This window comes from Prionailurus viverrinus, chromosome D3 (assembly GCF_022837055.1).
Source record: "Prionailurus viverrinus isolate Anna chromosome D3, UM_Priviv_1.0, whole genome shotgun sequence".
In the NCBI taxonomy this organism is placed as follows: Eukaryota; Metazoa; Chordata; class Mammalia; order Carnivora; family Felidae; genus Prionailurus; species Prionailurus viverrinus.
The window spans coordinates 21427745-21449332 of record NC_062572.1 but is presented as its reverse complement, the minus strand read 5'-3'; the positions used below and the strand labels follow the sequence as shown (position 1 = coordinate 21449332).

The 21588-nt window shown below is 46.9% G+C and overlaps 1 long non-coding RNA gene and 2 gene segments (V, D, J or C); 2 read left to right on the top strand and 1 right to left on the bottom strand.

The window, feature by feature from the left end:
* The first annotated feature begins 607 nt into the window (after window positions 1-607).
* LOC125149370 (immunoglobulin lambda variable 5-37-like) lies at window positions 608-21256 on the top strand. The segment is given in 3 exon segments: window positions 608-708; window positions 7101-7415; window positions 21231-21256. Coding segments are annotated over 3 exon segments (387 nt in total).
* LOC125148981 (uncharacterized) lies at window positions 3477-6592 on the bottom strand. The gene is made up of 3 exons (XR_007145757.1): window positions 6407-6592; window positions 5009-5149; window positions 3477-4166 (listed from the first exon to the last, which is right to left on the bottom strand). It is a non-coding gene; the product is annotated as an uncharacterized LOC125148981 (long non-coding RNA).
* On the top strand, window positions 15543-16125 carry LOC125148955 (probable non-functional immunoglobulin lambda variable 5-48). The segment is given in 2 exon segments: window positions 15543-15640; window positions 15758-16125. Coding segments are annotated over 2 exon segments (399 nt in total).
* Window positions 21257-21588: the final 332 nt, after the last annotated feature.

Here is a 21588-nt window from a genome sequence, read left to right as displayed (position 1 = left end):
TTTTATGAGTATTATGGTTCTGGGTGCCTAAGTAGAGACCCCTCAAAGGGTTTCATTGGGCATCATGTTGACCTTTCCTACCTGGAAGACTAGACCCACAATATAAATAAGTGCTTTAGAAAAAGGATATAAACCCCTCTTATACTGAGAACAGAACAAATTCTTGCACAGCAGGACCTTTCTCTTTCCCAGGAAGGTCATTCTCAGGTTATGGAAACACGGGCATCAGGGAAGCCAGCGGTGGGAAAGGAGAGGTTCACCCAGAGACCAGCAGGGGGCACTGTGACACTGTGTCTGGGGCTCTCTGCAGGACAGGGGCATCCAGCTGGGCAGTCCTCCACTGACAGAAAGCAAGGACTGGGCCCCTTGCCTCTAGTGGGCCCAGGGCAGGTGTGTCCGGTCAGGACCTGGAGGAGTCCCTGGACCTGGGGCTGTGTGTGGCCCCCACAGCTGCTGCTTCCAGGCCCACCCAGGGGAACCCAGTGCATCAGGAAGTCTCAGTGTCCAAGGGCCACAGACCCTGTGTGTGCACATGGAGAAGAGGCAGGTGTGGGTCTCATTTGCATGAGCAGCCCCTCCTCTGTGACCTTGTGGACAGGGGATAAGACAGGCCAGGGGCAGTCCAGCCCCAGCTCTGTGGCCTAAGAAGGGGGTGTGTCACCATGGCCTGGATCCCCGTCCTCCTCGTGCTCCTCTGTCACTGCACAGGTAGGCACAGGATGCAGGGCACCAGGGTGGGCCCGCAGCCAGAGTCAAATCCTTGTGGCCAAGCTCCCTAATCTCATGTACGCTGTCCCTTGTCTTCCCTCTGCTGTGTCTGTGTTTGCAGGTTCCCTGTCCCAACCTGTCGTGACTCAGCCAGCCTCCCTCTCTGCATCTCTGGGCGCAACAGCCAGACTCACCTGCACCCTGAGCAGAGACATCAGTGTTGGAGGCTACTACATAAATTGGTTCCAGCAGAAGCCAGGGAGCCCTCCCCGGTATCTCCTGTACTACTACTCAGACTCAGATAAGCACCAGGGCCCTGGGGTCCCAGCCACTTCTCTGGGTCAAAAGATGCCTCGACCAATGCAGGGCTTCTGCTCATCTCTGGGCTGCAGCCTGAGGACGAGGCTGACTATTACTGTGCAATTTGGCACAGTAGTGCTGGTCACAGTGACACGCACTCATGGGGAAGTGGGACAAATACCTCAGCCTGCTCAGACCCCTGCACTCTGACTCTCTTCCAGTTGAAAATAACTTGAATGCACACTGACTGTCTTTGGAAGTAGCTTCTAGGTCACAATACGCTTCCTCCTCACAGTGTCCTATTCAACTTCTTTGTGTTGTCAGGAAAACAAACAAGCCAACAAACAGGCATCGAAGAAACCCACAACAATGCCGACATTTTGTCTGGTGGTTAAAGTGTAAAACTCAGAGAGTGTTGAGGTGGCCCTTTTTCTCTTTACAAAGGCACATCCACTGTCTTAGTTTTCTGGTCAGAGTCTGGACCATCGCAGCAGGTGGACAATCCTCCAGAATGTGGACTCTGTTCCTCCAGGGATTGGGGCAGAGGCTCCCTTCCCTGCAAGCTCCTGTGCTCAGAGCTGGCTGAACAGCTGTGTGCTCCAGGTAGGATGTACTAAATACGATTGGTGCCCAAGGAAGACTCAGAAGAGAAGAAATAGCGGGCACAGAGCTGGCTGGGCAACCAGGCTAGCTACTTGGCCCTTAAATTGTGACGTCAGGGGAGGGGGATTAGCCAGGGGAGAAACTTAGGTGTCAGCAAAACTCTCAGTAGTGCTTGTTAAGGTAACATGCAGCACTCCTTCATTGCTACAAAATGCTGGGTCTGCTCTTGGGAAGGTGGGAAGTAGATCCCACAGATGTGAATTTACCAAAGCGGACACCATCAGGGACTTTGGGTACCCCTGTGGCTGGTTTCCTGAACCCCCAGGCCCTGATTCTGTCCTCCTCTCTTCTCCTGTGACATCAGGGCTCATCAGTGATCCAAGCAGCAGGGAGGCTGTGGGGCGACAGGGCAGGATGTCCCCTATCTGTGCACAAAGAAGTCCAGTCCTATGTCTTTCCAGAGCAAAGTTCTTCCATTTGTGACAACATGGACGAACCTGCCAGATATTACCCTAGGAGAAATAAGCCCTACAGAGAAAAAAAATGCTATATGATCTCATTTATATGTGGAATCTACAGGAAAAATAATTTTAAAAATTACTGTCAAGTTTTACTGATGACGAGTTACAATAGGGTACCACATACCATGACAAGAAGGATATTTGTATTAGTACAGCTTCTTACATATAATTTGATTTTGAACTGATAATTTATAGTGATGAAAATAAACATAACAAGATTTAATATTTTAATCACTCTTTATTGTGGAATTCAGAGATACTGAGTATACTCACAATGTTTTGTAACCACCACAGCTGTCCATTTCCAGAGCTTTTTCATCATCCCGAGCACCCAACAGGGGAATGGGTAATCTGGAATGGCAGAGGAGCCAGGCCCCAGGAACCCATGCCAATGCAGGAAGCAGCAGAAGGCAGAGGGCAGCTCCCATGGGGGCTGTTGGCAGATGTGGCCTGACGCGGCTGAGAGAGTCTTTAGGCTGGGCTTCTTACCCCAGATTGACCATGTGGATGCACGCTGACCACCATGGCATGCGTACAAATGTGTCCCATTGCAAGAATACCAGCTTTCTCTCCCAGAGTGTGTCAGGAACACCAGTGAGAACCTTAGGATCTCGATTGGGTCACCTGCTGTGTGATTCATGCATACGCCTATCTGAATCCCCTCCAAACTCCATGTCACTTCTCCTCTAGGAACCTTGCAAAGGCCCTGTTTTCAGTGTACTTGCTCCCTGGTGGTCAAGGGGAACTTGCATTACCTTCTGGTCTTTGTATTCTGTGGCATCTATCTATGTGTGGCTTTCTAGGCCAGTTTCATACTGTTTGTATTCCTAGAACTTTGTTATAAATTTAAGCAGGAAGTATGGTGCCTCCAGATTTATTCTCCTTTCTCAAGATAGCTTGGGCACTTTTAGGTCTTTTTCTGCCTGTATACAAAAGTCAGGACTTTTTTTTCTATTTCTGTGAAAAATATCATAGGAATTTTCATAGGAATTGCCGTGAATCTATAGATTGTTTTGGGTAGTATGGACATTTTAAGATTACTTTTGTTGTGGAAAACACTGGATATAGGAATTCTGGATGAAATACATAATACACACAGCTTCCATTATCTGCAATAGTCACAGATAAGATTCAGAGTATTCTGTGACTTGTCATGTGCTTCAGCATTTTGTAGTGACGGATGTGAACTGATAACTTTTCTCTTAAGTTTTAGGTCTTCTTCTTCATCTTGAAATCTGATGCATACAATTACACCTTAACCACTGTCTCAAGAATGATTTTGGCTAATAGAATTGGATTTAATATGAATCTTTTTTTGACATTTATTTATTTTTGAGGGGGTGCAGAGAGAGAGGGAAACAGAGGAACAGAAGCAGGCTTGGCATTGATAGCAGAAAGTCCAATGCAGGGCTTGAACCCAGGAACTGTGCCATCACGACCTGAGCTGAAATCGAAAGTCAGATAGTTAACGGACTGAGATACCCCGGTGCCCCGAATTCACTATAAATCTTTACGTCTGATGTGAGTTAAGTCTCTGAACATAGTTGATGACAAAGAAAGCAATGGCCGTATATGTATCACGAAACAATCTACTTACCATTCAGAAACGAGCATTGGATCACATTCTTATTCCACAGTGGGATGAAGTCCAATTTTGTGACTTTTCTTTCACCTATTACTCCAGAAATTGTATGTTTTTCCATTTCCCCGGCCACCCTTCTAGTTCTTTCTGCTGCATAGCGACTACACAAGGCAAGGGTATTTTACAATGCCTCGGGATGGTCACACAATGTTTTCAGACAGTGCCATTTTCGTTCAGATTCTTATTTTCCCTGATGTTTGGAGAAATCTCATAATTTAATGGTGATATGATTACCTTCCCCTCAAAACCAGCAGTTACCTTGTTGCTACTTCAGATAATAGATGGCTTCCAAGAGCAAATGAGGGTGACTTCCACAGCCTGGGGTGCCTCTGGTGTAGACTCCCCCACCTCTGGTCTTCTGCCCCGTGGCTATCAGGAGACAGGGACTAGGACTGAGTCAGAAGAGACCCTGTTTGTTCATACCCAGCGCGGGCTTTGAAATTCCCAGTGGACTCACTCCTGGAGGACTGCCCACTAAGTTTCTCCAAAGAGACAAGAGGCCATTTCATTGGGGAGGGCAGAAAATATTCCCAGGGATGGGGTACATGTGGAATGAACTAGAAGCATGGCCAGGATGTGAGAAGCAGATGCATGCCCTCAGTCTGCCTTTCCAGGCAAGAAACTTGGGACTGAGGCCACCAGGGACATGGAGGAGATGACTCGGGGCAAGATGTCACCTTGTCACTCAGTGTCCCAGGCTCCCTGCAGTCATTGATTCGGGGTAGTCCCAATATATGCCTCTTTCAAGGTCTCCCCCAGGGGACATCAGGGTGACCAAGGGGCAGTAAAAAAGAGGAAGTTAATTTGCATGAAACACCTCTCCTCCTCATCGGTCTGCAGGCATGAAAAGGCCCAGAGGAGACCCCAATCCAACCCAAGAACCTGAGGAGGCAAGACCTGTGAGGATCCCCACCATGGCCTGGATGGTGCTTCTTCTCAGGTTCCTTGCTTATGGCTCAGGTCAGGGGAAGAGACTGCTTTCTTGGAGGGCACATAAAATCAAGGTTTCAGGGTGACCCTTGCCTCTCATAATAACACATGTGCCTCCTTTTGGTTTTAGGAACCAATTCTCATACCTGGTTATCCAAGAGCTATCACAGTCAGTGTCTGAAGGAGGCATGGTGACACTCACCTATGACTAGCTCTGGGTCAGTATCTATCAGTAACTTCCCTGACTGATACCAAAAGACTCCAGGCAGGGGTGCCCACCCCCTTATCTACCATAAACAGTCACCTGTCTCAGGTCCTTGATCACATCTCCAGGTCCATCTCCAGGAACAAAGCCGTCCTCACCATCACAGGGGCCAGCTTGAGGATGAGGCAGATTAGCACTGTATGCTGTCTCTGGGTAGTGGCATTCCACAGTGATCTCAATCTATGGAGATGTGCAACCAGGGCTCAGAATGTCTCAGCCCTGAGCAGCAGGGAAGCAAGCGAGGGGGAGGATGGTCAACACCACCATGGGAAGGGAGGCTCCCTAGCCTGATTGTGCTGTGCAGTGGTTCATCCCGATGTGCCCATCCCATCTCTCCCAGTGTGTGTCCATCTCACCAGTGTGACCCCAAGACTGGGCTTCCTTTCTACATCTGCACTTATAATGAAGGGGAGGGGGTTCAGCACCTAAATATATCAACAAATGGTCAGAGCCAGCAACCTCAGCAACCTGCTCCCTGTGAGATGCTTATTCAAATGACATTAAGAGCCATGTTGTCATTCACTAATCTGCTGATGGGGACCAACTGAATAAGTTATGCAGGCCAAGCCATCAGTCAGGCAAATACTGTAACACCCACATCCTTCCTATGGGGGACAGAAGGCGTCTCTAAAGCCCTGGTTGTCTGTGATGTTTCCACGCCTCTCAACATGTCACACCGTGGTCGCAGTTTGACACGGGGACAACAGACCCATCACCTGCCCTCCATCTGCTCTCCCACCCGACTTCCCCTGTGTCAGTCAGGGCATTCCTGTCTCTGTGGGCATCACCCTCTAGCCACGTAACTCTCTGGACCATCACTCCCTCTGCCACAGCCTGCGGTCCATTCAGTTACCTCCCTCTGTCCCACTTGGGGACACAACCCATTTCACCCTTCCTGTTTTCTCTGCTGTCATCTTCCTCCAACCATCCCCCGGGGTTGCCTTCTACTTATCCTCGCCCCAAAATCTGTCTTAGAACTTCCTGCAGAACTAAATCTCTAATGAGCAGCACTGACCAGGAGAAGCCCAGCTGGAATGAAAAGACTCTCAGCACAGGGATGGGAGGTTGCAGGATGGCCCCGCAGTGGTCCTACTGGACTCCCAGGCCCTGCTCTGTCCCCATACCCTCAGCAGCCTCATCAGAGTTTGTGGAGTCCTTTCTGCCATGCTCCAGAAAGGCACAGATTTCCATAATCTGTGTCCTTCTCTGTGAAGGTTTGTGACCGCTCACCAAGTTCCTGTTCACTCATCACCCAGAGTTAGCCTGCCCCCTAGGACCCCCCTGTTGGGGCAGATCCCCTGCTCTCTGTTTCCTGCATCTTGTCATCAGCTCCACCGGGATTCCTAGACTGTCCTGGGTCAAGATTGCTCCTGTTCTTCCCACTATAGCCCCGCCCAAGGAAAAACCCGGTTCAGGGAGAGAACACCAGGAATGCACCTCCATCCTTCTCTGAAGGGTCTGTATCACGTGGTGGAAGCACAAACATCAGGAACGCAGGTCAAGGAGAGCATTGGCAGCAGTGGGAAAGAACGAGAAAGTGGAAAGAATGAGACGTTTGCCCGGAGAGCAGCAGGGGTTGCTGTTAGATCATGTCTAAGGGTTTCTGCAGGACGGGGGATCCAGCTGGCAGTCCTGCACTGACAGGAGGCCCCAGGTCTGGGCCCCTGTGTTTCCTGTGGGGACAGGGCAGGTGTGTCCCATCAGGGCCTGGTGGAATCCCCTGGACTTTGACCTGTGTGTGGTCCCCTCAGCTGCTGCCTCCAGGCAAACCCAGGGGGAACACAGTGCATCAGGAAGTCTCCGTGTCCAAGGGCCACAGACCCTGTGTGTGCACATGGAGAAGAGGCAGGGGTGGGTCCCATTTGCATGAGCAGCCCCTCCTCTCTGAGGCCTGTGCACAGGGGATAAGAGAGACCCGGGGCAGACAAGCCCTAGCTGTGGGCCTAAGAAGGGGGTGTGTCACCATGGCCTGGATCCCCGTCCTCCTCTTGCTCCTCTGTCACTGCACAGGTAGAGACAGGATGCAGGGCACCAGGGTGGGCCCGCAGCCAGAGTCAAATCCCTGTGGCTCAGCTCCCTAATCTCATGTACCCTGTCCCTTGTCTTCCATCTGCTGTGTCTGTGTTTGCAGGTTCCCTGTCCCAGCCTGTCATGACTCAGCCAGCCTCCCTCTCTGCATCTCTGGGAGCCACAGCCAGACTCACCTGCACCCTGAGCAGGGACATCAATGTTGGAGGCTACTACATATACTGGTACCAACAGAATCCAGGGAGCCCTCCCCGGTATCTCCTGTACTACTACTCAGACTCAGATAAGGACAAGGGCCCTGGGGTCCCCAGCTGCTTCTCTGGGTCCAAAGATGCCTCGGCCAATGCAGGGCTTCTGCTCATCTCTGGGCTGCAGCCTGAGGACGAGGCTGACTATTACTGTGCTATATATCAAGGCAGTGGGAGCAGCTATCGTTACTCACAGTGATTCAGATAACGAGGGAGTGAGACAAAAACCCCTGCATCTCTTTTATTGAGAAGCTTCAGTGGAGGCTTGTGTATTAGACACCACCGTGGGAACACCTGTCTTTGAGGAGGAAGGAGTGGCACAGTGTTATTGCCTGAGATAGCACAGGCATCCTAGGAGTGCACACAGGTGAGGGAATAGAGCCCAGTACACATGCCCCAGGGTCTACAATAGGTAGACCCTTTATGATGATACAAACCCAGTTGGAGGTTTTAGTCACATTCGGTTTGCAGAAATGACTGAGGTTAGATCTCCTAGCTGAAACCCAGAAGGTATCTGTGTCCTGCTAAAGGGTCAAACAGGGAACATAAAAAAAAGTCTACGGTTTGATTGAACGACCATCCTCCCCCTGGGACTGGGCAACATAAGGATAGTTTTCCTGGAAAGAAACCTGGTCATGGCTACGCTGCCTTCTTTCTCTTTTAGGACCTGTGGCTTCAATACGCATATGCCTAATTGTTGCCCCTTCCCCCCTCCAATTTAATCCACTTTTGAACTTTGTGTCCTCCAGAATGCAAGAATTCCATATATGAATGATGGTTCAACAAGGATTCCAGCCCGGGGCAACAGAGGATCCGCCCCTCCTAAATCCCATGGACCAGGCCACCAAGGAATTTCACTCAAATCACCCGTCAGCATTATAGTATAATAACATGCTCTGGTCTATAACTGCACAGAACCCCAGACGGACAGACAAGTTTATGTATAGACAGCACACCCCCACTGTTCAACATGAGCCGCTACTGAAGATGAGACCTCTGCCCAAATGGCAAGGATTTGTCACTGTTGATCTAGCAAGCGGGAACATAGAGGCCAGTTTTAGGCGACAGGCTTGAGCAATGGTCACCTGAGTATGGTAGAAGGTCCCACAGTGACGAGTGGGCTGGATGCAAACAGGCCCGTTAGACAAGTCACCTCAAAATATCTATAAGCCCTAGCTGACTCCTACCCAGACAAGGTACCAAAAAAGGAAAAAAAAAAAGCCAAATATTTCACACCTCCTTACCTTCCCCTCTTGACCACAGCCCCCACCACTGCCTCCTGGGAGACCATCTCTGCTTTGCTGTCCTGCCTGCTGCTCCCTTACAGTGTATTCCCTAAACTTCTATCTCCTTTGCTCTGCTTGGGTGAATTCTTTCACCACCCATGCTGCTGGCCTACACCTGATTGGGTTGCCCAACAATCCAAAGTTTACTCCTAAATTAGTCTAAGAAAGCAAAAACCTTTGTTGCACAGATGGTAAGGAGGCTGTAGTGAAAATGGCGTCCCCAGTCTCACGGGTAATTATGACACAATGGTGCCACAGGCCCACTAAACTGGGACACTGGGCTGGTGCTCCTGGAATAGACTTTCCAGCACAAACAAACTTCAAGGTTGAGGTGACAGATGTTTCCTAGGGTCTGGAAACTCTCATGACTAGCTCCCCCAACAGCAGGCCCATCTGGACCAAGAGAGAGACAGAGGCATAGACAGACAGAGGGAGAATGTTCTCCAGTCTGTTTGGTTGGCCAAAAAGTTGCACCCAAACAGGTACATTTTCCAGACTGTGAACACCAGGCAGAATATGCTCACTAGTCATAAAGCCAATGTATTAAGGTCATACAAGATGAAAGAGAAATCCACATCTGTTTATAATAATAATAATAATTATTATTATTATTCATTTATTCTGGCTAGGCCTTGGTTTCTTCAGCCACACTAATCCCTAGGAGGGATGTGGCATGGGGTTGGGAACTGAGGGGTGCTTTACAGTATACCTTCTTTCATGGAAGTTTTCCTCAGATTGACAGATTACCTATTATCAATCTAATTTATTCTGCGACCAATTTATACTAACACATGTGTCTTCTTGAAGTGCTGAGTGCTCTAAATGCTTTGAAGACCTAAGCTATGGGGAACTAGATGGCTCAGTTGGTTAAGCATTCCCACGTTGGCTCAGGTGATGATCTCATGGTTCATGGGTTTGACCCCATATTGGGCTCTGTACTGACAGCTGAGAGCCTGGCGCCTGCTTCCAATTCTGTGTCTCCATCTCTCTCTCTGCCCTTCCCCCGCTCACACTCTGTCTCTCTCTCTCAAAATAAATAAATAAACACAGACAGTGTAAAGGTGGGGAATGGACAGAAGCCTGAGACAAAGGAGAGGTGACAGGGTGTGCATCTAAGAGGGTGTGAAATTTTTCTGCTCAGGAGACTAGAGAGCAGGATGCAGCCATTTTAGCCCGTAGCCGACCCACATTACCCACCCCAGTGAGTGAAGCAGCACCACCAAATGGAGAATGGAGCCATTACACAGAGCCCTATCCATCTGCAACCTCTGGGCACATCCCCCAGAGCAAGGCAAACCCCTTCCATGGGCTGAATCTGGGGACCATATTGTGCTACAAAGTTTCAGTTCTAGGAGACATTGGATCTAGCTTCTTTCAATTTCATTTTGTTTGCTTGTTCGTTTGTTCTTTTGTTTGCTCCAGTTTTTGTTGTTGTTTTTATTTCTTTTCTTTCTTGGATAAAAAAAGAGCAAAACTTTTTACTCTATTTTATTTTCTTCATTTTGTATACTTTTATTTTTAAAAAATATTGTAAATTTGTAAACTGTTTTTCTTTTCTCTTTTTTCCATCAAAGATCTCTCCTCAAGCAGACCAAGACACATCTAGCATCTAGCTTCCTTTCTTTGCTTATTTTAAAAAATTTGTTTAATTTTAATTTTTAATTAAATAATTTATTATTATTTTTCCCCAAAGTGACAAGATGGAGAAATTCACCCCAAAAGAATGTAAAAGGAGAAATGATGTGCAGGGATATAATCAACACAGATATAAGTAAGATGTCTAAATTAGAATTTAAAACCATGATTATAAGAATTCTAGCTGAGATTGAAAAAAACATAGTAGACCCCTGAGAATCCCTTTATGCAGAGACAAAAGAACTAAAATCTAGTCAAGCCCAAGTTGTAAATGCTGTAACTGAGATGCAATCTTGAATGGATGCCATGACAGTGAGGATGGATGAAACAGAGCACAATCAGTGTTACAGAAGACAAAATTCTGGAAAATAATGATGCCGAAAAAAAAGAGAAAAACAAAGGCAAAAGATCACAACACAGGATTTGGAGAACTCAGGGACTTACTAAGAGGCATACATTCATATCATGGGTGTCCCAGAAGATGAAGAGAGAGAAAAAGGGGAGAACATATATGTGAGCAAATTATAGCTGAAAAGTTCCCTAATCTAGGGAAGGTACAGACATCAAAATCCAAAAGGACAGAGAGCACAAATTAGATTCAACAAATAATGGCCATTACCAAGGCATATCATAGCTAAATTCACAAAATACACAGAAAAACTGAGAGTCATGAAAGCAGCATGGTGGAAAAGGTCCTTAATCTCTAAGGGAAGACAGATCAAGGTCGCAGCAGATCTGTCCACAGAAATTTGGAAGGCCAGAAAGGAGTGCCAGGATATACTCAATGGGCTGAATGGGAAAAATATGTAGCCAAGAATCTTTCCTCCAGGAAGGCTGTCATTCAGAATGTAAGGAGAGATAAAGAGTTAACAGGGAAACAGAAGCTAAAGGAATTTGTGACCACTAAACAAATCCTGCAAGAAATTTTAAGGGGGAGACTCAGAATGGAGAAGACTCCAGGGTGCCCAGCCTCTTCGCTGGATCTAAAGATGCCTTGGCCAAGTCAGGGCTTCTGCTAATCTCTGGGCCGCAGCCTGGGGATGAGGCTGACTATTACTGTGCTACAGCTCATGGCAGTGGGAGCGGCTTTCATTGCTCACAGCATCTCAGATAGCGAGCAAGCGAGAGAAAATACCTGTGCACAAAGATCATGATTCCCAGCATCTTTTCAGTATGAAACTTACCTGGAGACACATGCAGATGGGATTCTACTGCAGAAAGATCTTTCCTTGAACAGGGAAAATAGAAATGCTCATGTTTGAATGTAATGTGAGAAAAATTGGGCATCCCGGGAAGACACTGACAGTTGACATAACAGAGGCCAACCGCACGTCCCCACGGGGTCTGGAGAAGATGCACAGGAATAAATACTGTGTCTGCACCTGAACGTGCTGCCCAGCAAACATTCATCCACACATCAGTGTCACCATGTGGTCCTTAAAGGGCTTTGTGTCACTACTGATGTACCCACAGGTGACATATGGACAATAACCCTAGTCATAGTCAAAGTGCCCTCTGTCTGAACCAGCTACATGTGAATCTGGACCAGATCCTGCAGACTCTCCCTGCCATCACCCCCCAAACCCTCCCTCCTCTTTTCCCATCTGTTCCCATGTCCCTCAGACCCTCAGTCTCTCCCTCTGGCTCTTCAGGTCTGACATCCATCTCCATATTAGGATTTCAGAGGAAACTAGAAGTGATCTTGCTGTAGTTTCCTATCTCCAGGGTCCATCCCTCGGGAGGAAAATGGACACAACATACAGCTGCATGTAGACCCCTCACATTCCCTTCCAGTTCTCAGACAACTGGGGAGTCCCCTGTCCCTCTGTCAACCCCTTTGGATCAGACCCCCAAGCAGCTTCACCTCCATCCCTTCCCCATTACACAGGAGTGTCTGTGTTTGGAAGAAGCAAACCTCTCCCAGCCGGTGCTGACCCACATCTGCACCCTGAGAAGTGACACCATATATAGGCACTGGCAGAAGGCAAAGAACCATCCCTGGTTTCTGCTGAGATCCAAATCAGAGTCAGATGCACTCCAGGGATCTTGGGTCTCCTATCATTTTCCGGATCCAAAGATGCTTTGACCAGTTCAGGTTTTCTGATATCTCTGGACTCCAGCATGAGGACAAGCTGACTATTACTGTCTCATATGCCAGGATAGTGCTAATGCTTATGTAGTGTGTCAGTCCCATTGCGAAATGAGACAAAATCTCCCTTCACTCTCTGGGTCTGGTGACGTTACCCTTCAGGTGGCTCAGGGGGTGACTTCTGTGCTCAGATCTTCAACAGACCCTCCATTGTCCCAGAGACAGATGATGTGACACTGTCATATCCTTTCCTTCAGTTATATTTTTAGACTGATGACCCATTCTCACCGTGTTCAACTTTTCAAAGGCAAACTTTGTTGCTGAGAGATAAAGAAAATATTCAGTGGAGATGTCCGAGAACAAAAGGTGTTGATTCCCAATCAGCTCTAGGGCTCAGTCGCAGATGGTTTGGGTCTGATTGCTTCAATTCTGGCCTTCAGGTTACAAAAACAGAATGAGGAGATAAATGGTAGTCTATATAGAGGCAATAAACCATCAATACACAAAAATAAAAGCAGTTCCATTTATAGTGATATAATTATGCAATTCTTAAGGATGCATTTTGGAAAAATAGAAAGCCTTGTATATGGAAAACTACAAAACATCGTAAGAGAAATTAGAGAAAACTGGAATGAATGAATGGATATTCCTTGCTTGTTGATCAATATGCTGAATTGGGTTAAGGTAAGAATTCTTTCTTTTTTTTAAGTTTGTTTGTTTTTGAGAGAGAGAGAGAGAGAGAGAGAACAAAAGAGGGGAAGAGAGAGAGAAACCCAAGCAGATTCTGCACTGTCAGCACAGAACCCTCTGATGGGCTCGATGCCATGAACCGTGAGACCACAACGTGTGCAGAAATCATGAATAGTACGCTGTGCCACCCTGGTGCCCCAGAAATCATTCTTTCTTAGATTGTCATTCAGTAGCTGGTGTCAATAGCACCCTAGCACAAAATAGACAAAAAATGGAATATGTCACACAAATAAGCAGAAAACTATTTCAAAGAAAATATTTTAAAAAACCAGTATTCATTTATATACATGTATCACAAGAAATACACACAACGATGAAATGGGGTGTATTGTGGGTATGCAAGGCCAGTTTTATATTAAACAATCAGTCAATGTAATCTCTAATATTAACAGGCTAAATAAGAAAAACCCTGGGGCACCAGATTGGCTCAGTTAAGCATAGGACTCTTGATTTCAGCTCAGGTCATGATCTCAGGGTTCCTGAGGTCAAGTGCTCCATGGGGCTCCACGCTGACAACATGGAACCTGCTTGAGATCCTTTCTCTCCTCTTCTCTCTCCCCCTCCCCAGCTCAAGCTATCATTCTCTCTCTAAATAAATAAATGAATACACTGAATTTTAAAAATTATTTAAAAAAAACCCTGGTCTTATCAATCAATACAGAAAAAAGCATTTCACACAATGCAAAACCTATTCATGACAAAGAATGAGAATGAATGAATGAATGAATGAATGAATGAAAAAGACAACATTTCTCAGGGAATGAAAATAGAGGAGCACATCCTCAGCTTGATAAAAAAAATGATGAAACACCACAGCTAACACACACTGAGGTGAAGCTCTGAAAGCTTTTCCCCCAGGGTGGCAACCAAGGTCATCATGTCCAGTCTTAACACTGCTGTTAGCCATAGGACTGGATGTGCCTGACCAAATCATAAGGCAAGTCAAACAATGAGAGGCATACAGACTAAGGAGAACAAGAGCCAAAGGTCCCTATTTTCAGGCCAGAGGATGATATAGGGGAAAAATACAAAGGGAGCTATGAATATGTATGTAAATATATGAATACAAAGGGTAATAAGCAATTTCGGGAAGGTGGCGGAACACAAGATCAATGTAGAAAGATCATTAGTTGCGTCTATACGAGCAATAAACTTGTGAAAAACAATGTAAAAATAACACTTCAAACCACTCCATGATGAAGTATTTGGGTGAATATTTAACAAAATATGTACAGGACATGGATGCTGAAATCTCGACAATGCTGGGAATGTAATCAAAGTGGATCTAAAGCCGTGGAGGGATATATTGTGTTCAATGATTAGAAGAGTCAATATAGTAGAGATGACAATTCTTCCCAACTTGTAGAGAAGTGTAATTCAATTCCTATCACAAGACAGAGTGGTGTGGATGGAAGGTAGACACAGTGGCCAAAGTAACAGAACAGAAAACTCAGAACCAAACTCACAAAAGCATGGATAAGAAATACTTATGGATACTTATGGATAAGAAAACCTTATTGACAAGGTTGCAGAAGCCTTTCAGAGGAGGAAGGATGGCCTTTGAACAAATGTCCACAGAACCACTGGATGTCCATAGAGAGAAATGAAGCTCACCAAAAACTCTCACTCCATAAAAAAATTCACTAAAAGGATTATTGACATAATTGTAAAGTATATAGTTGTAAACATAAAAATGGAAAAAATCTTCAGGCTCTAGGGTTTGTATAAACATGTTTAGATAAGACCCCATTAGCACAAGCCATAAAAAAACTGATCCATTGGACTTCATCAAAGATAAATTCATTGTTTTCCCTTTCCTTGACAAATCACTTAGCCAATAAATGAGCTAAAAAATCGCAGATTAAAACAAAACCCAATTTATTGGACTCTCGTTGGCATCCATCGCTACAATGCATAGGAGCTGAAAAACATTCCCAATGTTTACAGATGCTACATCACACACCAGTGCAGGGATGTGATGTCAGCAGTATCTTCTGCCAGATGTCAACAACTTACCACTAACGGGAGGTAATGTTTGCATCTCACAGAGACCAGGACTCCTTCTGAGAGTGCAAAATACTGCAGTCATCACAGGCGGTACTATGGGATCACGTTGGCCATGATTCAGCTCAAGGATGTGTGAACAAAAGGAGCTGAGGAAACCAGCTGGGCTCTCAGGGCTGTTGGACACAGTGAGGTATGTGCCTGTCAGCCAAGAGGGGGCGCTGTGGGAGTACCTGTGGTATCTTCACAACTGTGCAGAGCCTGGGTCTGGGGACTGGACTCTGTGCTCCCTGATGGGAAGTCGGCACGTGTGTCCCTTCTGGTGTGGCAAGGTCCCCCGAGCAGGGACCTGTGCGTTGTGCATGCAGGTGCTTCCTCCCAGGGTTCTCCCCAGTGGTGAAGCCAACCTCCATCATCCCCAGGGTGTGTCCTTCAGCTGGGCTGAAGCACCAGGGCTCAGGGAGGGGCTGGGCAGTCACTAGATGGACTTCATTTGCATGGACAGCTCCTCCTGCAGCAAGGGTAGAGGAGAAAAGGAGGCCCGGGGCAGCCCAGCCCAGTGTGGGTACTAGGGTCTATGTCACCATGGCTTGGACTCTTCTAGTCCTCATGCTTGTGTCTCAATGGACAGGTAGGAGCTTGCCTCAGGGACACAGGGGGATCACAAAGGGTGCTTGCCATGCTCAGCATCTTGGGACATTTTCCTTGCATTTCTGGTTCCATCACTGACGAGTGTCTGTGTTTGCAGGTTCCCTGTCCCAGCCTGTGCTGACCCAGCCGTCCTCCCTGTCTGCATCTCCTGGAACAACAGCCAGACTCACCTGCACCCTGAGCAGCGGGTTTAGTGTTGGAAGCTACTACATATACTGGTACCAACAGAAGCCAGGGAGCCCTCCCCGGTATCTCCTGTACTACTACTCAGATTCAAATAAGCACCAAGGCCCTGGGGTCCCGAGCCGTTTCTCCGGGTCCAAAGATGCCTCGGCCAATGCAGGGCTTCTGCTCATCTCTGGGCCACAGCCTGAGGACGAGGCTGACTATTACTGTGCTACAGGTTATGGCAGTGGGAGCAGCTTTGGTTACTCACAGTGTCTCAGATAACGAGGAAGTGAGACCAAAACCCCTGGGTCCACAGACCTTGTGTCCGAGCCTCTTTTATTGAGAAGCTTCTGTGGAGGCTCCTGTAGGGGAGAGTCCTCTATGGTGAGACCTGTCCTTGAGGAGGTTGAAGTGACACACAAGAAATTTAATAGTGAACATATGGGAATCAACAGAGACCTAGAAAGTCAAAAGACATGTAGAGAAAATGAGATCTATGTTTTTCTGAATTACATGGACGAGGTATGTGTCTAGTATTCAATGCAAAGAAATGCACATCACAGACAGAAGAAGAATAGAGTAGATGTTGGGAAAACAATGTGTGCAGGGCCCCTGGGAAATGATGGGACACAGAGAGAGGACTGTGACCAAACAGGCCTTGCTGGCCGCCCCTCCCCCCACCACGGTCTCCCCCACCATGTCCATATCCTAGTGCAGTTGTCTGTGGTGCCAGCTGGCTTCCCAGAGCAGGTGCTCACACTGAATTTTTTATTCAGTGGAAGAGCCATGAAGAGCTTCTCCTGTGTGTGTGGACCTTGACTGCTTTTTAACTCAAAATAATCTTCATCCCAGGGAGCCCGGGTGGCTCAGTCATTAAGTGTCTATTTCTGTTCGGGTCATGGTCTCCCGGTTCGTGGGATCGAGCCCTGCATGGGGCTTTGTGCTGACAGCTCGGAGCCTGGAAGCTGCTTCAGGTTCTGTGTTTCCCTCTCTCTCTACCCCTCCCCCACCGATGCTCTGTTGCTCTCTGTCTCAAAAGTAAATAAACACACGAACGTTTTTTAAAAATAATAAATAAAAAAACTTCATGCCCAGTGGCTCATCGAGGGGAGGCCTGCCCTTGTGTCCTGCAGTTCCAGTAAGAATTTGCTATGGCCGAGGTCAAAGTTTGCTGTCTGCGCGCTTCTCTTGGATTTTGACGGTTCCCTGTCTCACCCGTGGGCCTTTCATCTATTTTGAGTTCATTTTTGATATTGGTGTAAGAAAGTGGTACAGTCGTTCTTCTGCACGTTCTGCATGTTGCTGTCCAATTTAGTCCACACCATTTGTTGAAGACACTGTCTTCTTCCCATTGGATATTCTTTCCCGCTTTGTCCAGCATGAGCTAGTGTATAGTGTCCTGGACTTGACACTTTCCAGGTTCCTCTGTCTCCCCAGGAGTCATTGTCAACCTGTGCTCACCCAGCCTTCATCAGCATCACAATCGAGGAAACAGAATCCCCATGAGCAGGAAACCCAGTGACAGCGTGTGACAAACGAGAGCTTCTACACAACCTGGAAAGGAGTGCTCCCCAACTCCTCAGGGCTGGGTGAACACGTGTGGACGGGAAGTTCCGGAAACCAGGGAGGATTCCCATAAGAGGAACAGCCAGCCTCCTGGATGGAAGGGAACACCTGTCCATGGAGACCTGTCACTGTTCTGAGCTTGATCATGATCTCAAAGGAGTGTGTCCCAGAGATGCCAGCTCAGTCTTGACCCATGAACGAGCAAGGGAGCAGTGGGGAGGCTAGAGCTCCTCTCTGATGGGCTCTGGTCACTATGTCACACAATGGTGTGTCTGTGACTGGACACTAGGGGTCACTCAGGGCCTGGTTCTGAGGAGTCAGGGTTATTGACTCTTGGGATGTGCCACCTGGCACGGCCTTTGCCTTCTGCTCAGGGCTCCCATCTGGGACCTCCCCACCCCCTGGCCCCACACAGCCCCTGCCCTGCCCACCCCTGACCTCCTCAGGATGAGGGACCAACCGGGGCCTGTGAAGGGTCAGAGAGCTGGGGGTCTCATGCATGGATGGGTCCTCCCTCTCTCAGAGGATGAAGAGGGGAAGGAGGGGTTAGGGAAGGTCTGCTCAGCTGTGGGGTCACAGAGGGCAGGAGCAGTCATGAGGAACGGGCCTCCACCATGGCCTGGGTCTCTCTCTTCCTCATCGTACTTGCTCACTGCACAGGTGACTGGATGCAGAGACAGAGGAAGGGGCCCTGCTTCCTCCTCTTGTCTCTAGACCCCAGCCTCATCCTCTCTGTCTCTTCTTCTTCCAGGGTCCTTGGCCCAGTCTGGGCTGACTCAGCCATCTTCAGTGTCTGGATCCCTGGGCCAGATGCTCACCATTTCCTGCACTGGAAGCCCAGCCAACATTGGGGCCGGTTATTGTGTGTTTTGGTACCTACAGCTCCCAAGGATGACCCCTAAAACCATCATCTATGAGAACACTCGTCTTTTGGGGGTCCCAGACCAGTTCTCTGGCTCTGGGTCAGGCAATTCTGGCTCCTTGACCATCACTGGGCTCCACGAGGATGACAAGTCTGATTATTACGACTAAGCGTGGGACAAGAATCTCACTGCTTACACAGTGCTCAGTGCTTTGGGGAAGTGCGACAAAAATCTGCTGTTTCCCCAGCAACGGGGCTCTTCTCACAGCCTCCTCTCTTTGGCCAAGTCAGCTGCTTCCTTCGTTTGGTGTAAACTGTAGTGTGAGAACAACGTCAAGGAACTTTGGTTAGCAAATGATCCATATTCTATTAACCTCAGGCCCCCAAGCCTGTCCTCGGCAGGAACACAGTGTAGGAGATTCTTCTACCGAGGAGAAATTCCTGGGCGTCAGGGGCCAGCTGTCCTGGGGACAGATCTGTGACGGGTCAGGACAGAGCCAGGAACAAAGAGTCCAGGTGTGTCTGAGTGTTGATACAGTGCTGCCCAGATAATGTGCATCCATAGCACTTCCTGAACACCTAGTGTGTGCCACAATGACTCTAGGGATGTGGGATCCATGTGGACGTGACAGGAAGGGTCCCCATGTTCAGGGAGTTGACGGTGTCTAGGACAAGAGAGAGGACACAGAACCTAAACGTGTTGTAAAGGAAGGTTGTGTCCCAGGATCTTGAGGAGGGGTGAGGTTTTTGGGGTTGGAGCTGGAGCACTGTAGAGTTTGACAGTGAACCCCAGATCTGATGCCCCGTAATGACATCCCAGTTGTGCACAGATAAGGAAGGAGCAGGAGGGGAGCAGGAAGGTGTGACTTGGCAGGGGCTGTGGACTGAGCCATAGTCAGGTTTGGGGTTCCGGATGAGAGGTGGAGGGATGGGGAAGGTCAAGGGCCTCATGACAGGAAGGAATCAGGGGCTGAGGATGGGGAAGGGAAGGAGAGGAAGAACATGAAGGCTCCCTCTGTGTGAGCTGCTGTGAAGGTACATCAACTTTCTCTGAAGTTACAGCAAGTTGTTCAGATTTACTTTGCACGACTCCTGGCAAAGGGCAGTGTTAGTCCAGCTCAGCTGCTGGGAGAAAATTCACAATGTTAGGCTTGAGGGGCACCTGGTGGCTCAGTCAGTTAAGTGCCTGAATTTGGCCCCTGTCATGATCTCAGGGTTTGTGGGTTCAAGCCCCGCGTCGGGCTCTGTGCTGACAGCTCAGAGCCTGGAGCCCTGCTTTGGGTCCTGTGTCTCCCTCTCTCTCTGCCCCTCCCCTCCTCAAGCTTTGTCTCTCTCTGTCTCTCAAAAATAAACAAATGTTGAAAAAAGTTAAGATAAAACAATATTACATTTGAGACTTGTAGTCAGACAGTGTAGGAAGCTATAGAAATCAGTTTCTAGTCCAGGTTATAATGAACAGGATTAGAATCAAGTATTTACTCATGTGTTTATTGAAAAAATTGTTTTTCTCTACAACGCCCCCTGTATCTCCAACTTACAGCCAAATGGACATTCATTTGTTTGCAAAATAAGTGTAGTTTGAAAAAGAACTTGCTGTGATGATTATTTACCTAACTACAGCAAAATAGCTGTTGAAAACCTGCTTTGCTGGAACTTTTATAAGAAAGCTCTACGGTGAACATTTAGCAGCCCCTGCAGGCCAAAAGTCCAGCCAAACTGGTGCCAAAAACCTGCCATCAGACTTAGCCTGCAACGCCTACAGAAGTGGGCAATTTCTCTGTGCTCAGGGTCCCAGTATATCCCAAGTTTCCTGCAACTTCCAGAAAATGTCCTGCTTGACACACTGGAAGAGTTGCTGGGAACTCTGTAAGCAGGTGGCAGGCTGATACTTCCAAGAAGCTACATTGGAACCATAAAGTCAAGGTTAGGTCCGTAAAGCTGCCTGGTGATATTGAGTATCTGCATCTGCATATCTCTTTCAAATATGACATTCTTGTCAACCTCTTGGTAATACGACCAATGTTTCCAATTGTAGTCTGTTACAAGAAAAATGGAATCTTATCAAACTTGTGCTAATAAATGTATCACCATAAAAATATGAGAGAGTCACTGACAGTTTCTGAGGTCTGGAGGGATCAGGTAGGGAAAAAAATTAAATGGCTTCATTGGTTGACAAAGGTAGATTTCATCATGTCATTATGTGTAAGTGAGCTTAAAAGAAGTGTCTTGAAACTGAAGGAAAAAAACCTGTTTTTAAAAGGCAGCAATGTTTTAAAGAAAACATCACGAAAATTGTATGTATCCTTCTCTGTACATTCAGTGTCATGGTATTAAGTTTTGTGCCATTTGAATCCAGTTTTCCTATTTGTTCTTGGAATTTATACCTCTGTGTTACTATCCTAACGGTATCAAAACCCGAAGTTTGTCAAAAGACCTCTCCATGAATATCCCTGACGATGAAATACATTGCAGGAGCCTGGGAGTAACATGGTCACTATACATGAGAAGCCGTAAAAGTGGTCATGGCCAAAGACGTGAGTAGAGTTCATTACGATGCAATCGACACGAAAATGTGTTTATTCCTGTGACACCCAACACAAACACATTTTAAAAGCAAGTAAAGTTACCTAGTTATAAGCAACACGTAGGACTTCTGAAATGTTATAAATAATTTGTTTTCAATGAATGACATTTCTGATGAACATAGGAAATATTTTGGCAAAACAGAGTGCTTGTATTCTAGGCAGATAAGGTTAAAAGTGAATAAGCCTTTTGTTTACCGTTTTTAATAAGAGCAGACCAATAGTTCAAGAAAATTTTCACCTTTTAACCCAGAGAAAACACAATTTTAACTTTTCATCCATGTATTTTGATATGAAACACCACTTCTTTACTGAATATTTTTAAAATTTGAACCAGTATTGACCACACTTAAAATTCCTTTCCAGGTTTCTTTTCCAAAATCCTACTACAGCTTTCTCTTATACATTTAGATCTTGATCTAAGGATTCTTTGAATAACCAGACTCATGTTAGGACAAAATTATTTTTCTTTTCCTTCAACACAAAATGTATTCCCATTCTTCATACCTTCCCCCCCCCCCCAAAAAAAAAAAACACATGTCTTACTTTCCTGGAGCACATAGTTGTTTTCCTTATTATTTTTAGTCGTCTAAATTATATTTATTAGAATTCCTAACTCTAGAAACCTTAGTTTTCTGGTGAAAATTAAATAGGAAGTAAATGTGAACTATTTGCTATGCTAGTATTCTTTAGAATAGCAACTTTATGACTACATTTCACAATTTCCAGAAACATAATAAAATATTTGAG